At 37.0% G+C, this 19,261-nt stretch overlaps 1 protein-coding gene across 1 annotated transcript in view; it reads left to right on the top strand.

The window, feature by feature from the left end:
• The window catches only part of LOC134844966 (baculoviral IAP repeat-containing protein 6-like), a 116,384-nt gene that overhangs the window by 56,403 nt on the left and 40,720 nt on the right, over positions 1–19,261 (top strand). Inside the window, exons 24-39 of the mRNA XM_063861794.1 lie at positions 400–565; positions 1,017–1,090; positions 1,275–1,513; positions 1,719–1,907; positions 2,340–2,548; positions 3,237–3,528; positions 7,817–7,981; positions 8,062–8,237; positions 8,398–8,809; positions 8,999–9,175; positions 13,703–15,673; positions 16,047–16,226; positions 16,576–16,806; positions 17,132–17,417; positions 17,615–17,883; positions 18,089–18,326. Coding sequence (XP_063717864.1) covers positions 400–565; positions 1,017–1,090; positions 1,275–1,513; positions 1,719–1,907; positions 2,340–2,548; positions 3,237–3,528; positions 7,817–7,981; positions 8,062–8,237; positions 8,398–8,809; positions 8,999–9,175; positions 13,703–15,673; positions 16,047–16,226; positions 16,576–16,806; positions 17,132–17,417; positions 17,615–17,883; positions 18,089–18,326 — 5,274 coding nt within the window. The remainder of the gene's footprint in view (positions 1–399; positions 566–1,016; positions 1,091–1,274; positions 1,514–1,718; positions 1,908–2,339; positions 2,549–3,236; positions 3,529–7,816; positions 7,982–8,061; positions 8,238–8,397; positions 8,810–8,998; positions 9,176–13,702; positions 15,674–16,046; positions 16,227–16,575; positions 16,807–17,131; positions 17,418–17,614; positions 17,884–18,088; positions 18,327–19,261) is intronic.

Here is a 19,261-nt window from a genome sequence, read left to right as displayed (position 1 = left end):
TGCCGGTGTGCTTGCCTTCACATCTTCCCTCAATATTAGGGCTAAAAGTTAAGTGGTTGATCGTTCAAAATTGGATTTTTTAAAAAGTATCAAAGGGCAACCTTAGGGGTGGTCAGGGTATTGAATTCCTGAAGAGGGTATTGAGTTCAGCAACCCAACGCACACACACTGAAATCGACCCTAGTCTCCTGAAATTATTTAGAAACTAACAACATGAAAATGATTTTCAAATCTTTTGCTAACTCTCATAGCCCACCATCCTTCCAACAAGAAGTTATAGCCTCGGTCGGAGCAGTGAACTTTGTTTTTTTTCCAGGCAGTGAGCTTGGGTTGCAGCAAAAATAACGATTTTTTTACAGGCATGTTTTCAAATGAAAGTTTTCAAGCAAAAACTTGTAGGTACCTGAAGTTGACGGTGAGTGGTAAATACGGGTCTGCCTCGTCCGCGGTCAGTGCGCATGGACATCACAGCAGTCATGGTCAGAACAAAGTGCTACTACCCATCAACACTCTCTATGGACACACTGTGGACTGCGAGTACGAGGCCATGCCCCGAGAGGCCAAGGTACTATAGTAAAGTTTCGCATATTGGTATCATTTTTACACTAGCCAGCTACGAGGGTTGTGTTTTAGTGTGAATCTACTTTTTTTCTACGTAACTCGAATAAAAGTGCTCATTTGCTATAAGCACGATATGTTGCATTGGAAATTTCATAGCATCTGTTGTATTTGTGGCTTGTGTTTGCCGATAGTTAAGCATCCCTGGCTGAGAGGGAAGGATGTGAGACTCCAGGAAGGTCCCAGTTTAGAATCTGACACATAGTAAAGTTTTACTAATTTGAGGTTTTTTTCTTTTTTTTTTAAATCGAGCTGCTTTTTTGTCGTTTTCTTGTTAGTGTTTGCCAAGAGCAGCTTCGCCCTTGTGTAAAACATGTAATAAATTGGTATCCTTTTGCATTAAAAAATGCGAATTCGTATATGCGTGCTCAAATATCTCGCATGTTTTTTTTTTGTAGATAAAGAATGTTCAGGAACTTCAGGAGAAACATCTGAAGACGTTGGCAATAGTACACGACGATCTACTCTGCAGGTATTTTTACCTAATTTCCATGCGTTTCATTTTTCAAGGTTCAGGGAAGCTATTTGGAAACGTATTGTTATCATTGCGAATCTTTAGTAGCATCCATCAAATCAGATTTTTCTCGATTTTCAGCTCAGAACTTAAATTATTCAGTCATTACTCGCAGGTATGTAGCTAAGAACCGTTGTTGCAGATACAGCCTGGCCTCGAACCATCTGAAATCTCTGATCAGTCCCCACGCAGCCGCCCTTTCCACTCCACTGGCCAGCAACAGTAGCATCTCTGAGCAGAAGAGATATGTGTCGGAGGTGTGTTCCAACTGCAGAGTATTGCAGAGACAGTTGAATGTGGTGACTAGAGTGATTGAAAGAGTGAAGAACTACTTCAGTAGCAGCAGTAGTGCTACACCCAATATATCCAATACTAGTGAAGGTAATTTGTGCATTTGCAATTGTGAAAATGTTCACAATATGTCTAGTATAAAGGGAAACAATGTTCAGACTGTTCATTCAGCTCTTTACGAAGACCGCTTTCATGCTCTCGATTGATTTCTAAAACGAAAACTCCTTCCAAAAGTGTATTTGCTTCTAAAACGTTTTTTTTCTCAATAAACTAAGACAAAAATATCATTTTGCAGGCGACGGATTATCAGCGGACTGCAACCAGACCGCGTTATCATCTGCATCTACAACCCACGTATCTCATGCAACCAGATTCACTCTGTTGTCCATGTTGCAACTGGCAGTCAACTCACCAGAAGAAGTGCCAATGCTAGCAACGGATCAAGCGCCAGTTAGCGGAGACAACGAATCACAGCAAACCGAAGGTCGGTCACAAATGACTATTGTTAACAATGGCAAAAAACACATCTGAAAAGTCTTGGGATGAATCGAGAAAACTTCAACAGCGTTTTTAGGCTGACGATTAATTTGATATAAGGATAGCATGAAACAAGGAGTGCCGTTTGCTTGTGCAAGTAGCACAGAATATTCCGACCGCACTGATTTAGGAAAAAAAATCAAAAACAAGAAAATTGTTTTTCAAAAAAAAGTGAGAAAAAGAATATCTTTTCTGACTGCACTTCCTGTAATTAATTTTGCTAGTGATTTTGATAAAAATGCAAGAGTTGTTGGTTATAACAGCTTAAAGAGCATTTGAAAAATGACTGAAAAACACGCCCTACGACCTTTGAAGTGGTCGGAACAAAAAAAATCGTTGAAATAACTGCGAATTAAATGGGTGGTTTTTTTGTTTTAAGCTCAACCTTCAGACTGTGCCGTAAGTGAGGAGCAGTGTTTCCACTTCATGAGGCAGCTGTGCATCAGGGGAGTGCCCAACAACGGTATTCTAGCACTGACTCTATTGCATAGAGTGTGCCACAGACAGCAGTGGTGGGCGGGATTCGTGGCCTCCTCCTTCGTCAAGTTCTTCTCGGAGTCAACCAACTCAGAGATTCAACTACATGTTGTAAGTTTTTAAGAGTCATGAACGTATTGAATTCTCATATATATGTCTCGGTGATTTTTTTTGGTTTTTTCGGGATAAAGTAAAAAAAAAGATTAGGCAAAATCCACTATGGAATAGCGACAGTGTAAAGGCACGAAAAGCGTGATTAACTTCTAATTTCAAAAATGGATTTTGATTATCAGATTTTTGGAATACAATTGAATTGATTTTATCTTTAATTAAGTTGTTCTTGAAGTTTAAACATATTCAAGGCCATATATATTTTTTAAAATTCGAAAGTTTTTGCCAAAAACAAATCAGTGATTTTGTTGTTTAGTTGCGTTCATTGGCTCTTGCTCAATGTCTGTTGGCTCTGTTTTTTTTTTGAATTCTTGAAAAAAAGATGTTACTGTTTGAATGTCCTTGTCGAGCTATGGAATTTGCTACAATTTAAAAACGGTTCTTCTTGTTTTTGCCGGTATTCGGCTTAAAGTATGCAAGCTTAGAATGTCGCATGCTGTAATTGATTTTTTTTTGTGTCAGAAAATGGTCGCATGATTGTTCGAAAGGGCTAGGCGATGGCGTAATTTGCCCAAAAGAGCGTGAATGTGGGATATTATCGTATTTACAAGACATAACTTGTCCTTTTCAAAGAAAAAGACATCTATTGGTCCAAGGAGTAATTGATCAACCATGAACATAATTTCAGGTTAAAGTATACATCACTATTCTGCACCTGGCAAAACAGGACGAAATAATCGATGATGTCATCCTTAGCTTCGTCAACTTGTTACTCTGTGGAACACCATCTTCGTCTTTAAGTGCAACACCAAATAGCCATCCAACAGACAACAGTACTACTACAGGCAGTGTTCCAATTGTACCCCCTGTGAATGCGAATGGCAACAGTATGGCATCTGGCTCTTGGGTCGGCGGCGTGTCAATGTCAGGAAACTGCAACTGGTCTCAGCTGTCGGCAATCTTGATGATAATTTCGCAAGGTAGAAAGGTGTCAGTTTTGCTCTTAGCAGCACGTGACGGATGATGATGAGAACAAAAGGGTTTAACAAAAACGTCAAAAAAATGGTCTCTATCAGATTCAGATCCAGATTTTTTCTCAAAATGTGGTTTTTGTGAAAAAAGGAAAAGTTTCGTCGATTTCTTCTTATATCAACAAAAAAGATTTTCCAAGCTCTTCGAAACTCCAAAAAGACTCGATATTGTTTCCCTTGCGATTTGACAAGAGTATGATTGCTGCCGTGTACTAGTTTTTCCCCCGTTGAAATATTTGTTCACAAGATGACTGAAATTGGTCATCTCCAATTTTAGACATGGTAGTATTTTGACATCTTATTTTGTTCATACATGCATTATGCTTTTTTCCAGAGATAAATTTGCAAAAAAAGTTTTTTTTTCAAATGTAAACTGTTTTAAGTAGGTCTTTGCATTTAAGAGTCTATGAATATAGTTAAGGCTCTTATATAAAATATAGGTCGCGATGATTTTTTTTTTGGGAAGCTTAAAGTTCGTTCATGCTCAAATTCACTTTTTGCGTGTTGACTTATGATTTCTTTTTATGTTCAGCTCATTTCCTTTGTTAAAAGGAAGGCAAAATTGAACAGAGAAAGTCTAAAGATCACGAAAAACGTGACTGACTTCTAATTTCAAAAACGGAATTTAATTATCAGATTTCCCAGCGAAATAGAAAATTTACATATTGATCAATCGTTCTCAAATCGGTTCAGTCTTATCAACAAATCGTCAATAATAAATTGTTCTAGAAATTCAAAGCGCTTTATCAAAAAATCGTCACTAATTAATTGTTCTAGAAATCCAAAGCGATTTGTCTTATCAACAAATCGTCAATAATAAATTGTTCTAGGAATTCACAGCGCTTTAAGGCCATCTAATTTTTTCTTTGAAATTTGAAAGTTCGGATTTTTTTTAAAAAAAATTAGGTCAGTATTGTTTTTCTGTTTACTTGCGGTCGTTGACTACGCGTTTATCCCTTTCACAGGTTTTGTCAGCTTGCTAGCCGGGTATTCAAATGAACTAACTTTTCTTCTTTTCATTTAAATTTTGAGCTTCGAGAATATATTTTAATAGGTTCTTTTTTTTATACACGCTAGAAATATCTGACAGTGATGAAAAAATTTGAACTAGATGTCAGTTGTTGCAGCTTTATGGCTTTTGATTTTTTTAAAGGCGCTTCGCCTAGTTTTCAGTAGTTTAACCTCTGTCTTGTCTTAGATTGGGGTAATTTATTTTAAGTCGATTCAAGGTTATGTTGAAGCAAATTAATTAAATTTTGCTACTTTAGTAAAATATCCTTTATTAAAGTTTTTTTCATATAATTTAGGATGACTGGTTTTGCTCTCAAACGGATTGTGCAATTATCTCCTTGAAAAGGTTCTTGTTTTTGGTATAGTTTTTCATATGTCTAGAATCATGTTAACTTTCCGAGTTTTTTACGCAAGCAGCTCGTAGTGTAATAATACGATGGAACTGTGTTTCGGACCTATAGAGCAATCAAATGTGCTCATTCAGCGACACTCATTTGTTTTATAGGCAATTGAAAACCATCTCTTGCTGCGTTTTTGGGGTGACTATTGTTAGTTTCTGTTTGTTAAAATGTTTGGCATTAGGTTATATTTTAATTATCGTAATTGTTTTGCGACTGCCTAAAAAAAATTAACCGTATAGTTTTGAGACCAAGGCTTCAATCGGGAGAACATTTTTTGAGTATCTGCGCAGCATAAGCTGTTACGCCCTAGTTTTGATAGACAAAAAGATGGCCTCAAAAAGCCTATTTTTGATATTTAGGTAGTTTAGAAAAAGTGTTTTTCGAAAACTTCAGATTTTGCTCATAAACTACCCTGCCAAATTTGAGATTACGAGTTCAATCAAAGTTAAATCAAATTGTGTGTAAATTCGCTGCGCAAGCGCAAGTGATTATGACCTACTTTTGAAAAGTTATTGCGACAGAAAATGTTTAGTTTTTGAAATTTGCCTTTTTCACTTTTCTCTAAAACTACGCTGCCAATTTCGATTTGATTGTTCGATCCATCGAAAGAAAATGTTACACAGATCTTCCCTGCATAAACGATTTTATCTTTGTTTTATAAAACAGCAGGCATGGATTTAAGAAAAAACTGTTTCTTGATTTTTCTAGCTTTTTTGGCAATTCCTTTCTCTTAAATTACCCTGCTATAGCTGATTGTAAGGCTTTAGTCGCAAGACCAGTTTGTGCCATTTTTCTCTGCTATGTTGTTATTCGCATACTTAAGTGTAGAAATTATTATGGATTTAGGAAAAGTCAATTCTTTTGACGTTCTTTGAAATTTTTCGCTTTTCTCGTAAACTACTCGGTCAATTCTAAGATAAAGAACTCAATGGAAAGAACGAGTAGTGAAAATCTCCTCTAAATAAGAGGCTAATCCCCAATTTGTTTGGAGAAGTCATGACCGTCCGATTTTTTGACATTTACGCATTTCCTCCCTCCTTAGTGCAAGGTTGTTACAACCGGGTACTAGACTTCCCCGTAAAAATTTTGTTCACAGAACGGATGAAATAGATATCGTTATCAACTGCTCAATATAAGCTGCTGAGTCATTAGCATGGTCAGTGTATTGGTTTTTTTTGTGGTTTGGGTGCGTCATTAAGTGTTCTGGCAAAGAAAATTTTTCAGAGCGAAAATTTTTCTGTAGATTTTCGGTGCCTCATTTTTTTCGGCTTATTTTCCTTGTTTTTTTTTCTTTTAAATTGTTGATTTCATATGGCAAAAATTATACTCTTGCAAGAAACAGGTTCAAAAATTTAAGTCAACCTCCCAGACCCTCCTCGATTGAATATCAAAAAAAATGAATCTGAATAAATTTACTACGATTTTTTAGTTTCTTGAACAACAGCTTGAAACCTTTTTTTAAAATTTTCGTTGCGACTGGATGTTTTTGTCAAGATTTTTCTGGCGCACGTAAATGATTTTATGATTTTTTACCTAGATTATTGTATGTTTTTTGTGTATCAAGTTTTTCGTCAACAGCTGATTGTTTTTTTGTTTTCATTGCTTGCTAACCTAATTGTTTTGGGAAGGTAACCGTTTTATTTAATGTGCCTGGAATTAAGACAGATAGAAGTGTTATTGAACCCGCACAAAGTTCCAAAAAAGGACTTTTGTATTTTGAAATGACATCTTGAGTTTATTTGAGCTATTTTTCCTAAATAATTGTTATATTTTTATGATTTTGCTTAACTTAGGTTTTTTAAAATAAGGTACCAATATCATTTTTGTGCTCATCTTGTTTCTAGTTTTTTCTGAGTACTTCATTGAAACAATCAAAAATTAGTTTCTATTTTTGGCATTTATTATTTTAATTCAAGTTTGGGTTTAATTTTTTTCAGTTCAATTGTCTTTGAGCTTATTTTTTGGTACTATTAAAAGATCTGAATAGGCTCAACAATTATAAATCTTCCTCTGGCTTGAAAAAAAACTGAAAAGTTTGCTTGTGTGATATACCAAAGGTTTCATTGCTTTTACTTGAGAAATTCAATGCCGTGCAGCAAAGTGCAAATTTTCAGTTGGAGTTTAAATGAAATTTTTGCTTGTTGTTCCGACCTTTTGAAAATGGGGAGGAACTTTGTATTCGGGTGCGTTTTAGTTTTAGTCTTTTTTTTTGTTTTCCACGCAAAAACAAGTACCACAAATAGTTGAGGCTGATTCATTTCCGTTATGTTTGAAAAATACTTCCGTAATATTTTTTCTACTTTTTACGACGAATTTTTAATGTAAAATATAGCACATAATTAAAAAATTTTGTTCATAAGAACTAAAGATTTAATTAATATGATAGCGAGTGTTTGCAACGGAATTCATCAAATCTGCTATACTTTGAATAGTTCGACTGAGTTCAATTAAAAAAAACAAGGCTCTTTAGATTAAAAAGTTTTTTTGAACTTCGGAATAATTTCTTTTAATCGCAATTTCTTTTTAATCGTCTCTGTGTCGAAAATGCTACTAAGTAAAGTACGATTGATTTTTTTCCAAGGACCATCGAGCATAATTTTTTCTGCCATTAATTGTACACAATACTCAAACTAGTTCTTCAGCCTTTGCCATAATGCACTAATCATGTTTTGGCCTTTCGCAAGAAAGCACTAGTCAAAAATTTACTACTCAGAGAAAGTGTAGGCTGGTACGAATTGGTATTGCCAATTATCTTAGATTTCGTCAGCGTGTTTAGCCATAACAAGCATACAAAAATTTATGATTTCGTTTTTTTTGTGTGTTAGGAATGTGCGAAAGAAGCACCAACTCAGATGTGTACAGCGGTAGTGGTGGGTCGATCGGAAGTTACGGGGGTTCATTCAAGTGGGACTTCTTCCCTAGCATCCTCAATGCTGATTTCCTCCGCCAGGGGCTTGCTACCGGCAATGCAGCTGACAAGAGTGGAGCAGGTACCAGTTTTTGTGCAAAAGTGTTTCCTATAAAAAGCATATAAGAAAAGTTGGCACGATTTCTTTTGTATATGTTTCAGTCAAGGGCCAAAAGCAGATCTCCAGGAAGACGATAGGCGTCGGAGGCACTGCCCTTACAAAGTCCAAGAAAATCATGGGACTGTTTGCTCCAAAGACTACTCATAATCAGGGCACTAGTGCCACTGGTTCTGGATTGCAGGGAAGCAGTCAGGCACACTCGAACAAGAGTGAAAAGGTAGAATTTAAAAATCAAAATAACGGAGACCTTGAAAGTAAATTTTAAATAGAAAGCAATGCAATGGAAAATATTTTCCATCCATATAAAGTAGTGAGTGAAATAAAATTAAATCACCAGAATGCATCTCGTTCCGTTGTTAGTAGGCTTATTTTTTTAGGAGAAGAAACCGAAACAATCTTCATCGTCCATGGACGCACCTCCAAAGATGTTCCAGACACCAATCAATGATGTTTCACTCCCACCCGAAACAACTCAAGAACTCATGCGAAGACTTCTGTGCCTGTTGCCGGAGCTGATTCGATCTCAAGCGACCGACTTGGTGATGCTCTTATGCAGAGTGGTTTCTTTACTGAGCAGTGCCTGCAGAAACCAGAATGATTTAAAGGCTGATGTCCACTCTGTTGATGGCTCTAATGGAAGCGTTTCCGGTCAAAGGGCAAACACTATCAGGATCGTGAATTTGTTTCCTGAAAACCTTCTTTCTCATATACTGTTGAACGCGTTTGTGCTCACGACGAATCAACTTATAACTTACGCTGTGCAGAGTCTTATTTTGGACATCATGCAAGGTTTGAATGACAAAAAAGGGTTCTAATTTTTTGCTTTGCCCAGCTGATACATTTTATTCTGCTGAAATAATTGAACTGGTAAATCCGACAATTGGCGGTTTTAGTAGGAAGAGTTGTTTCAATTCGCACAGTTCGCGAATAAACGTAACTTTAGGTCTCCATAAGTATGTATAAAATGTGTTGGTTTAGCTGAACTGGGAAAACCAAATGCAGATAACCAGCAAAAAACGAGAAGTGCTCAATCGGGTAGCGGGTGCAATTCAGAGGGGCCATTCAAGGCGAAATCTAGGGCTGCGTCGTCCTCATCAGCATCTTCAAATCCATTCGTAAACTTGGTGGACTCAAACTTTCCATCATCTTCTAGTGGTAAGAAGAGTTGAGTGTTGATTGTGTTAGGAATGAAATGAGTTCTCATTGATTTGGGTTGTGTTTTTTTTTTCACCCGTCAGTTTATTTTTTGCTAGTTTGACTTCGATATCAAAGTGATCAAATTCATTTGCAAAATGTAAGGAAATTAAAATATCCAATGACAGAATTGCAAAGGGAGGGAAAAAAGGCTCTCGACTATTACTTTCAAAGTGGTATTAAATGAACAAAGTGTTTTATCTTTCAAATAGGTCTGTTCCAGGAAAAATATTTAAGTTTGATTAGTTTTAATTATGATTTTTCGCGTTTTGATTTATGTTTTCCTTTCAAGTTTAATTCAAATTCATTCGCTAAAAGAAAGGCAAAGTACGCTCACCAACGAAAGTGCAACTGGCGCTAAAAAAAATCGAAAGGTGGTGGTAATTTAAGCAAAATTAAAGATTTCTCATTGGCTCATTTTTTCTAATTAATTTTTTTTTGTGAAAAAAGTATCAGTCATGAAAGATTCTTGATATTTAAATAGTTTTAACTTTGTACATTTTTCTCGGAAATTTGAAAAATAATCAAAAAAAAGTGAATGGTGTATCTTTTTTGGTTTCTTTGAGTTTGTGTACACGTTTCCACTGCCTGTTAACTATTTTTGTAGTGTTCAAGTGTCACGCACGCTCAAATAACCTTGCACTGTTTTTTTTCACGGTGTAATTTGTGATTTTTCTTATAGTTAGCAATTTAAGTTCATTTGGTGAAACGAAGGCACATTACGCTCTTAGTTACAAAAATTCAAATAGTGCGAAACATGTATGTTTATATGATGTATTTGCATGTATTTTGGTTTAAAAAAAAAGAGTTTCTAATGGAATAAAAATTTGACTACTTATTTATATCTGGATAAAAAGTGATTGTTCGTGTTTTAATAAATCAGCTCGGCTGGTAGTGTAAAAGGTTGAAAGTCCAAACTTTTTAATCGCTCAAAATTGTTTATGAGAACAATTTTCTCTGACATTTTTTGTTTTCGGATTAATTGGCGTCTAACTACCAGTTGCCGGCCTAGTGAACGCTTGAAAATTGCTAAAATCTGGTTTTTATGCTAGTTGCTTTGTTTCTCGTCTGTTTTTAGAGGTTGAATTTTTCATATTTTCAGAAAAATTATACTAAAGCGGAAAATACTAAAATTTTGCTTTTTGCTAGTGGTTGTGTTTGTCTTCTGTTTTCGTGAGATTGAATTTTTCGTATTTCCAAAAATATAGTTGATTTTTATAACAATTTCCTTTGCCATGTTTGCCATAACTTTTTGGATTAGTGACGCTCGGAAAATACTAAAAGCGAGCTTGTTCCTTGTGTTTGTGTTTCTCGTCTGTTTTTCTGTGATCGAATCTTTGGTGTTTCCAGTTTTTTCCTTTTAGTTTTTTCCATCTCACTGACCATTTTGTTGCTTGCAGTGGTATGCTTTCTATGTATCGGAAGTGATGCGAAGCTCCGCTTCGTCTGTGTGAAAAAAATTGTCAATCATAAATTGTGCTAGAAATTCAAAGAGGTTTATGGCCATCTATTTTTTTCTTTGAAATTCGAGAGTTGTGATTTTTTTTTCTGCTTCTTTGCGTTCATTTGTCGTTTCCAACTGTCAGATGGCTAGGTTTGAGTTTATTTCTGACTATTTTTTGTTGATGTTTTCAGAAAAAAATTTAAGATTGTTTGCTCAGAACTTTATAGTTTCGCGTTTTTCTTTTCTAGATACCTAGTCATTTCAAAGGAAAAGTAATGTAACTTAATGAAGAAACCTGTTGACTAAAAAAGTTTTCATAAGTCGACTTAACTCAAACCAGGTTGCTTTTTAAAAAATATTTCAACGAGAAAGTTTTGGTGGAATGCAAAAAGGTTCAAGGTTCCCTTGAATTGTTCGATATTTGTCCTTTGGCTGTGTTTTTTTTTTATTTCTAATAACCAATTATTTTGCGATTAGGGTATTACAATTAGATATTTGATTAAAAGTAGTGGAAAAAAATTGGCCGAAAAGTTTAAAATAGTGACTCAATTTGTAGTTTTATTCGATGGTTCGTCTACCAATAGAAAAAATAGAGCACGAATTGGGAGGGATTGCTGTGTTTTAATCAAACTAGTTACCCTAAAGACACTTATTCGATGTTGATGTTAAAAAGTTTTGAAGAGCATTCAGTCATGGTTTGGACTTCTATGGAAAACTCCGAAACCGTTCTTTCGGTGTCGAGAGAATTCGTTTTGGTTAATTTAGTTTGCTAAGTTTTGACAATTGATTGATCTCTCTTTACTTTATTTTAAGTAGGTTCAGAACGTAAGTGTTTCATTATCTTTACGTTAATAAAGCTTCTGATTCTTGTTTAATTGCCCTTACGATAAGCGAGGGTATTGCAATCGGGTACTTGTCTTTTTTTTCGTTAACAACTTTCTCCTCAGGACTCATCTCGGTGTACTTCTGGACTCATCTCTAGTAGTATCTTCTGAGCGTTCCTGGTCCACTTATCCTGCAGGTGATAAATTCGCCTGGTACGGCAAAGGTCGTGGGTTCGAATCTGACCGGGACATTTTTTTTGAAACGGGAAATATTCCGTCTCGAAAAAAAATTGCCGGTTCATTATTTTTCTGCTTGTTTTGTCGACCTTGTTGCCACTTCGTAGAATTTTTTTTTGCTATGCGCAATTTACATTGTAGTTGCTCTTAGTGTTTTGATTTACTTCTGTTGTTTGTAATTTCTTGACTTATTCATTTTTTCTGTCCAAATGATTTCGGCTTTTATTTTATCGGCTTATTAACCTAATTTTGAGTCGTTTCAAGTGAAGCTTTTGTTTTTATGCTCACCTTTAGATCGTATTTTTTGCTAGAATCTGACAGTTCACGTTTTTCAAGTTGACTTTGTTTGTTTCGGCATTTTGTTTTCTTTTTTTCGCCTCATTGCTTTCAACCTATATTGTATCGGTTTAATTGACTCATATTGCGTCTGTCGACCAGCAAAAAAAGAATCATTTTTCTTCAATTTTAAAATGATTGATTTTTTTTCGGTTTTTTTCTTTTCCTTTTTTATCGTCTTAGTTGGTTTCGGCTTTTTTTATATCGGCTTAGTGGCCTTATATTGGTGCATTTGACGAGAATTTATGTTTGTGTGTGCTGAGGGCGAGATGGGCTTGTTAACTTTTTATAAGTCTTAATTCTCGTTGATTTTTTTTGGCTTGAAGGGTTTGTGCTAAGGTATTTTCGGCTTTGCTACCGCTTGGTAAATTTTTCTTCCGATGCTAAATTCACATTCTATTGCCTTGCCTATTGATGTATCGCAAGTGGTGCAAAGCTCAGCTTAACCTCAGTATTTAATTTTTTTTTGTCATTTGATTCTTTGGTTCTAACGCTTTTCTGAAGGTAGACATTTGATTTGAAAAATGAAGACCAATCAAGGCTGAAGTCCTATAGAATCAGAATGAAATCAACTCTATAAAATTTTCGGTAATTTTGTTTCCACCAGCAAAGCTTCTGTTATAGTATGAACTATATTTTTGTCTAATCTAAGTCACAAATATTGTTGCGACGCAAATGTTGTTAGGACAAAATGTGTTCATTTTGATGAATAACCAGCTATTAATTACAGCCAATGCTAAGGATATTAACACAGAATATTGTATTACAAATAGCACTTTAGCTTCAAAGTATCATGGATCTGTAGCGTAGAGCTAGGGGAGGAGACCAGCAACAAAATAAGAGGGTTCGAACCTGGACAGGGTCGGATCTTTTTAATAACTGTTTCTTATGCTAGTTTAAATGCGTCCGCTCTATAAACTGAGGCAAGTTAGTTGGATTTTTTTTTTTCAAATTGACTGGTACTGCTAATGCGTCATAATGGCATTGCGTCACTTGGCAATTGTGTGGACTCTTAATTGGCGTGCGTCACTTAAGAAGTTTTGTTGGTTCAAAGTTTTACTCATTCAGTTTTTCCAAGCGTTATCAGTCATGTTTTTGCTTGTGTATGCGAAGTGCAACTTCGCCTCTGTGTCAAAATTGCTTGACACATATGTTGCTTTTACTCTGCTACTTTTCCTAATTAACTTTTGTATGCCGCTAATCAGTTACTTTTCTTGATTAACTTTTTGTATGCCGCTAGTTTAACGTAGTTCCAATGTGTCAAAATTGTATCAAAATAAATGTTTAGTTATAAGCTTTTTCGTTCTCAATTTAAAAAAACGGTTTTTTTAAAATTGTATTTCATTTCAAGATAATATTGATACGACGTTTCCGGCGTCATTAATTTTTTAAACTCAAAAAACGTTTAAAACGTCAGTTGGAGGCAGACTGATTTTGTTGCTTGTTTAATTTTCAAAAATGTTTTCCAATGTTTTTCCTATCTGATTTTTATGAATTTTTCTAGACATACATTTTTTTCCATCGAGAGTGGTGCGAAGCTCTGCTTCGCCTCTGTGATTGTATAGCTCCTCTCGAGTTTTCTGAGTCGGCTATTCTCCTTTTTGTCAGTTTTTGAAGCTCTATTCATTGTCAATTTTACGTTTTTAGCGTTCGGATCTTCGATCAACAACGTCAACCTGCAATACAGCGATCCCTTGGACCAATCCTCTCTTCACTCCTCAAATCTCAACCTGAATAAACTTTTATCTGGAGAACTCAGTAACGCTTCGATTGATAACCAAATGGAATTCATTCACGAAGTACTGGGAAACCCACCCCCTCCACCTTACGGTACTACGGGTTCTATTTTTGGACCGACTGCTCATAGCTACAAGAAAAACAGCAGTCAAGCTCAAAATCAACAGAAGACTTCAAGAGAAAACAACGTGCAATCGCAACGCAACGGCGACTGTCTTGACGCTCGACTTGAAAGTGGAATCTTACATCACTCTGAAAGATGGTTGAACCAACTGCAGTCCGCGTATACAGCAAGTGTGTACAAGAATCTAGCGTGCTTGAACTTTAACCCGCCTAAAAAGACGATACTAAAAAGTGCCGAAAGTGAACTCCATGTAAATGCTAGTCAGCCTGCAGGACCTGATATTACTGGGACTCAAAACATGGATCATTCAGGGCAACCGACTTTTGAAGATACACGAAAAATGCTGCACGGAGTCTTCGATGAGCTTCTTTCTCCACGAAATTTACCATATCTTGATCTTAAAGAAGTGTTGCTTTGCTGGTACCATATTTCCAACCTGAAATCAGACGGCGAGAGCAGGAACATCATTGCTCTTAGTTCAGATAACATTGGCCAAATTTTCAATAAACTCACAGTCGAAAATACGTCAGATTCGGTGGTATGGTCTCTGCTTTTCCAATGTTTGATTGCGCTGTGTGCCACCGAGAACAATCTGAACAAATCAACAAACGCAAAATCGGATGTGAGTCAGACATCGTCTGTTCTTCCACAAGGTATAAAGATACATCCTGGCTCGACCTCCCAAAGTGGAAAAGATAATGGGAATCAAAAGTTTGAGTCTGCGCCGACTGTAGTGATAAAAAACCTGATAAACTACCCAGTTTTGGACACCTTTTTATCCGGAAGCTGGAGTCCAGGAGGAACAAGGAGTGAGCAATGTCGAGGACCTGGTGTGACTCAAGTTTTTGGATCATTTCTGGATACTTTAAACAAATACAACGAGGACAAATATCTAATGGGGCAACTTCTGATGAAGCTTCTCAAGTCAATGTGCGAGTTTAGTGGAGCAGTCAAGCAAGGTTATGGACCAGTGGATTGTCAAGTTGAACTTGTGAATAAAATGTTAGATTTCTCATTGCTCACACATGATCCAAAAATTATGTGCTCATTGGTCAATGTAATATGCAAGCTGGGATATGAATACGTATCGAGATACAGAAGTTCGGTAACAATGACGGCCAATACTGCACAAAATAAAAATTTGCAGAATCTGCCAAACATTTGCTTAACAGTATTTGGAGTGGGGACTATTTCAAAAGACGGAACGAAACTCAGAGCCAAAACAAATTCAACTTGCACTGTCAACAGTAGAGAAAATTTACTGAAACAGTTGTTTAAATTGGCGCAAAAGTTAGTTAAAATTCAAGGAGCGGTATCGCAATTTGGAACGATGGGAGCGGACAGAACAGTGGCCGATTGCATAGTGTGCGATGATCAAAACTCTGTAATCAGCACTCTTTTGGTTACATTGAGCGCGTGCATTCTACCGACGTTTGGTTCCTCTGAAGCCATGACCAGTGACTCATGGACTCTGAAACAACTAGAAAGTTTTGTGCAAGACTTTTCGAGTGCGAGTTCTTCAAGTGAGAAGGATGATTCGCTGTTAGAAAATAAAACACTCGGAGATTTCATTCTACAATTGCTTATTTGTTTGGAGATGTCGACAAGAGAAAGGAAAGTGTTGCATCAGCGGTTGGTCCAATCGCTTAATTCGTCAGCCGGGGCATTCCCCTTGCCCACTTTGTCACACCCTGTACTTTGCTTCTTCATGCATCTGCTGAGGAATATAGACGAAGTGAAAATGTTCTCAAGTGTGGGTGAGTAATGTGTTCAGTTTCTGATATTCACGAATGATAGTTCGTGAAGTATTTAAAGTCGAAATGTCCATAGGCTTCTCGCATCCATTAAAAAGATTTAAACATAAGTGACAATGATTACTTCATCTTTTTTGGTAGTTTTTTTGTTAGTTTTAAGCCCCTACTGGACTTGACTCTTAAAATTGTGTCTCGAAATGTTTTCCTTAAATTGAAATTGACAAACGTATGAAGTTTTTGTAGTTGCAGTTCTTTGACTTTCTTTGAGATCGCATCCGCGAGGTTCCAATGGGGTTTGTATGGAGTAAGTGTTAGGATAATTAGTCTTTGGGCAAAATTAGTTTGGGTGCGCTGAAGTAGCAGGTGTGTTTTGAAGGCGGAGTGCAGGTGTTGGTGAACAAGATAGTGTGTGACAGTGAGACTGGGCCTGGGTTCTCATTCTCATTCGCCTCCCAGCCACTCCTCACTCTCCAACAGCTGACCAAGTGTTTCGAAGTGGACTCTCTAGACCTACAGCTTCAGCTCAACGACACTCCCAAAAACATAGGACCCAAGGGTAGGTGAAACTACTAACACTATCCAGACGTTTGTAAACTTACTTGAAGCTCTTATGATGCCACGGTCCAACAATTAAAGTACACGCTGGTTCTACTCTCTCTTTGATGTCTGATCAATTCGTGTCAAATTCATAACAGTAAAAAACTAATAAACAGGAATTTTTTGCCCAGAAGAGTTTTATGATGTCATTTGTTAAATTTCAGATTTTTACGTCAGTTGAAATTTACATCAGTGGGAGAGTTTGTGTCTCAGAAGAATAAAAGGACAAATTAAATCAAAATTATAGAAGAAAGGCTCACGCTTTAAAGGGCAGTTCGATTTGATTGGATGCTTGGCTCTTGTTTCAGCTGCAATCACCTGCTCAAGTGACCCACAGGCTCAGCTCCCAGACGTGTTGCTTCAGGAAAACCCCCCGCACAAAAGGGCCAGATCAGCAGCGTGGACTTACCACTTCCCTGCAGACCAGAGTGGGGGCACTGAGCAGGCCTCCTGTTCGCTTACCATCACCCTTCCCACTCTGTCTATTGTGCACTATGTGGAGATTAAGTTACAGACTCCTGCCATGGGAATCAGTCACAGTGAGTCCAAACGGCTAAATCTTTTGTTTGAAATCATGGCCGGCTGTCTTCGGTGTCTGTGTTTCATAGTTTACGGAAAAAAACTTAAAATCACGTTTCAACTGCGATTTCGAGACTATTTCCCCGATAGGCTGAGTATTTCGAATTTAAAGATGACTTAGAAACTAATACATGCACCTGGCCATTCATTAGATTTGATCAAGTCTTTTCTGACTGTTTTAATGTGAAGGAGTCAATTCATAGTTTACACGTAATGATGGACAAATTGGTCAGAGCTGGCGTTGCACACTTTTCTCGCCACTGTATAGTTGCTGGTTAACTTTAGACCTTCCGTCATCTGTGAGTCTGGAAGTGTTTCCCAGCCGGGACTCTGTCTTGGATCCGCCCAGCTGTGTGACTGCGCCTCTCATTGTCAGCAGAGCCAGTGGAGGTAGCAGCTCATGCATACAACTGAGACCACACGAGCCACAGCTGTGTGGCAGACTGCTGTTGAACTTCTACCCACCACCCGAGTGTAGTAGCATAGGACTCAGTCACATTGCAGTTTACGCGAGACCAGTGTTGTCTGATATGACTCAGCCGTCTAACTCCACCGACCATATCCTCACCAGGTCAGTTTCAAAAGAATGCTGGAACAGAATCTATATTTTTATCTCAGCTGGCATCGTTGTCTTGAATTTAGTGATCATCTTTTCTGTTGACCAGATTTCATTCAAAGTTTGGTAACTTATTTTTACACCGGATTCAGTCACGTTTTAGTCGAAATGATAAAAAAGCAAGAAAGATTTCACGGTCAATTCTGTTCTAGCTTGCACGCATTTAAACTGATCGAGTACTGCATGGAGACACAACTGGATACTCTCTCCAAAAAACAATCATCGCTATCTTTCGCTCCCAACGTGTCGCCTCCTTCCGACTCGGAACTACTGGGATCCCTTTTCTCGGAGTCATTCACTGCTCCCCTAAGAGACAGATTGCTGAGTGCGTGTCTGTCCCTGCTGACTCAGAGTTCTGCTCAGCTCTTCTTTCCCTGTCTTAAGAGAACAGTGCTTTGTCTGGCCAATTTGCAGCTGCCTGGTTAGTAAACAAAAATTAAGCGAGTAAATAGCATTTTTTGCATCGCATATGGCATATAATGGCAAGATGTAATAAAGCGGTGATAACTTTTTAAATGAATTAAACTTATCGCTTCTTTTAGTTTTTAGCGTCCAAAATTTGGTGCTTGGCTTTTCATTTTTGGTGGGAAAAAAAAAGAAATATGCAAACATACTTCGCGTTTTAGACACTTTTGTTTCAGAAGTGGCCCAAAATATGTCGGCGGTGGAAAGGGACCACGTGACATCATCGGAAGTTAGTCAGAGTCAGACACAGGCAGAGACAGTTCAACATGTGGTGGTGATAGTGCTGGACAGTTTCGTGTCCTCTGCTCAGCCCCTCACAGCAGTTTACGTGGATGAAGTGCTAGACTTGCTGTTCTCTCTGTGTACCAAAACTGCTACTCAGCAGGTGTTGCTCAACAGGTTATATGATATACATTGCTCTTTCCAATTTACTCGGTATTTACACCAGCGTCGGCTTAGTGTATTATTACGAACCTTCTTTTTTTTCCAACCTAAGTCGCAAATAGTGATGCGGCACTTTTACGTGTGGCACCCCAATAATGGTGGGGCCAACCTTACAGCTTTTTGATAGCATTTGCTTTGACATTCGAATACTTATAAATTAACACAGTCGATGCATTTTTAATTCATCAAATGATCCGAAAAAAGCTATTTGTTTCAAACAATATCACAATAATAAAAACTCGATTTCAGAAATTATCCAAATCAATTTATCTTGCAATTTTTTGAAATGCCTACTTTATACATAATGTGGCTTTATGATTTGCAATTTATCACATGCAAAATTAGCGTAGATGCCTTCAGTTTGCTATATTCGAAGTTATTACTTGTAAAGTTGTGTCTATTTGTATGTTTGTGTCTTTTGCTGAATCGCAATCGAATTTATTAGCATATGTACCTGCTTTATTCGTGGCTACTGTTTGTCGGTGGTTAAGCTTGTGTTGTTGAGTGGTTAGTTCGTGAGACTCAAAAATTCTAGATTTTAGTTGGGCTAAAATCGAATACTAGACCTAGCCGAATTTTTGCTAATTCGAGTCTTTTTTCTATTTTTTATTGTACTTTCTAGAGTGGTAATGGCACAGAAAAAAGCGACCGGAGTCTTAATTCGAATGTGGATTTTGTTTCAGATTTCTCAGCGGAATAGAAACCTTGCCTATTGATCCAGCTTTTTCAAATTGAGTTTTTTTATCAAGAAAATTTCATTCACAAACTGTTAAAGACATATATTTTCTGTTTCCTTACTTTCCTTGACTCTTTTGCAATTGTCTCTTGCTATGTTTTTTTGTTTTGTTGACTTTCATTTTTTGTGATTTGACTTTGGTTTATACTCGAGG

This window comes from Symsagittifera roscoffensis, chromosome 4 (genome assembly GCF_963678635.1).
Source record: "Symsagittifera roscoffensis chromosome 4, txSymRosc1.1, whole genome shotgun sequence".
Taxonomy (NCBI): Eukaryota; Metazoa; Xenacoelomorpha; order Acoela; family Convolutidae; genus Symsagittifera; species Symsagittifera roscoffensis.
The sequence above is the reverse complement of the archived record's forward strand: the minus strand, read 5'-3'. Positions and strand labels throughout refer to the sequence as shown.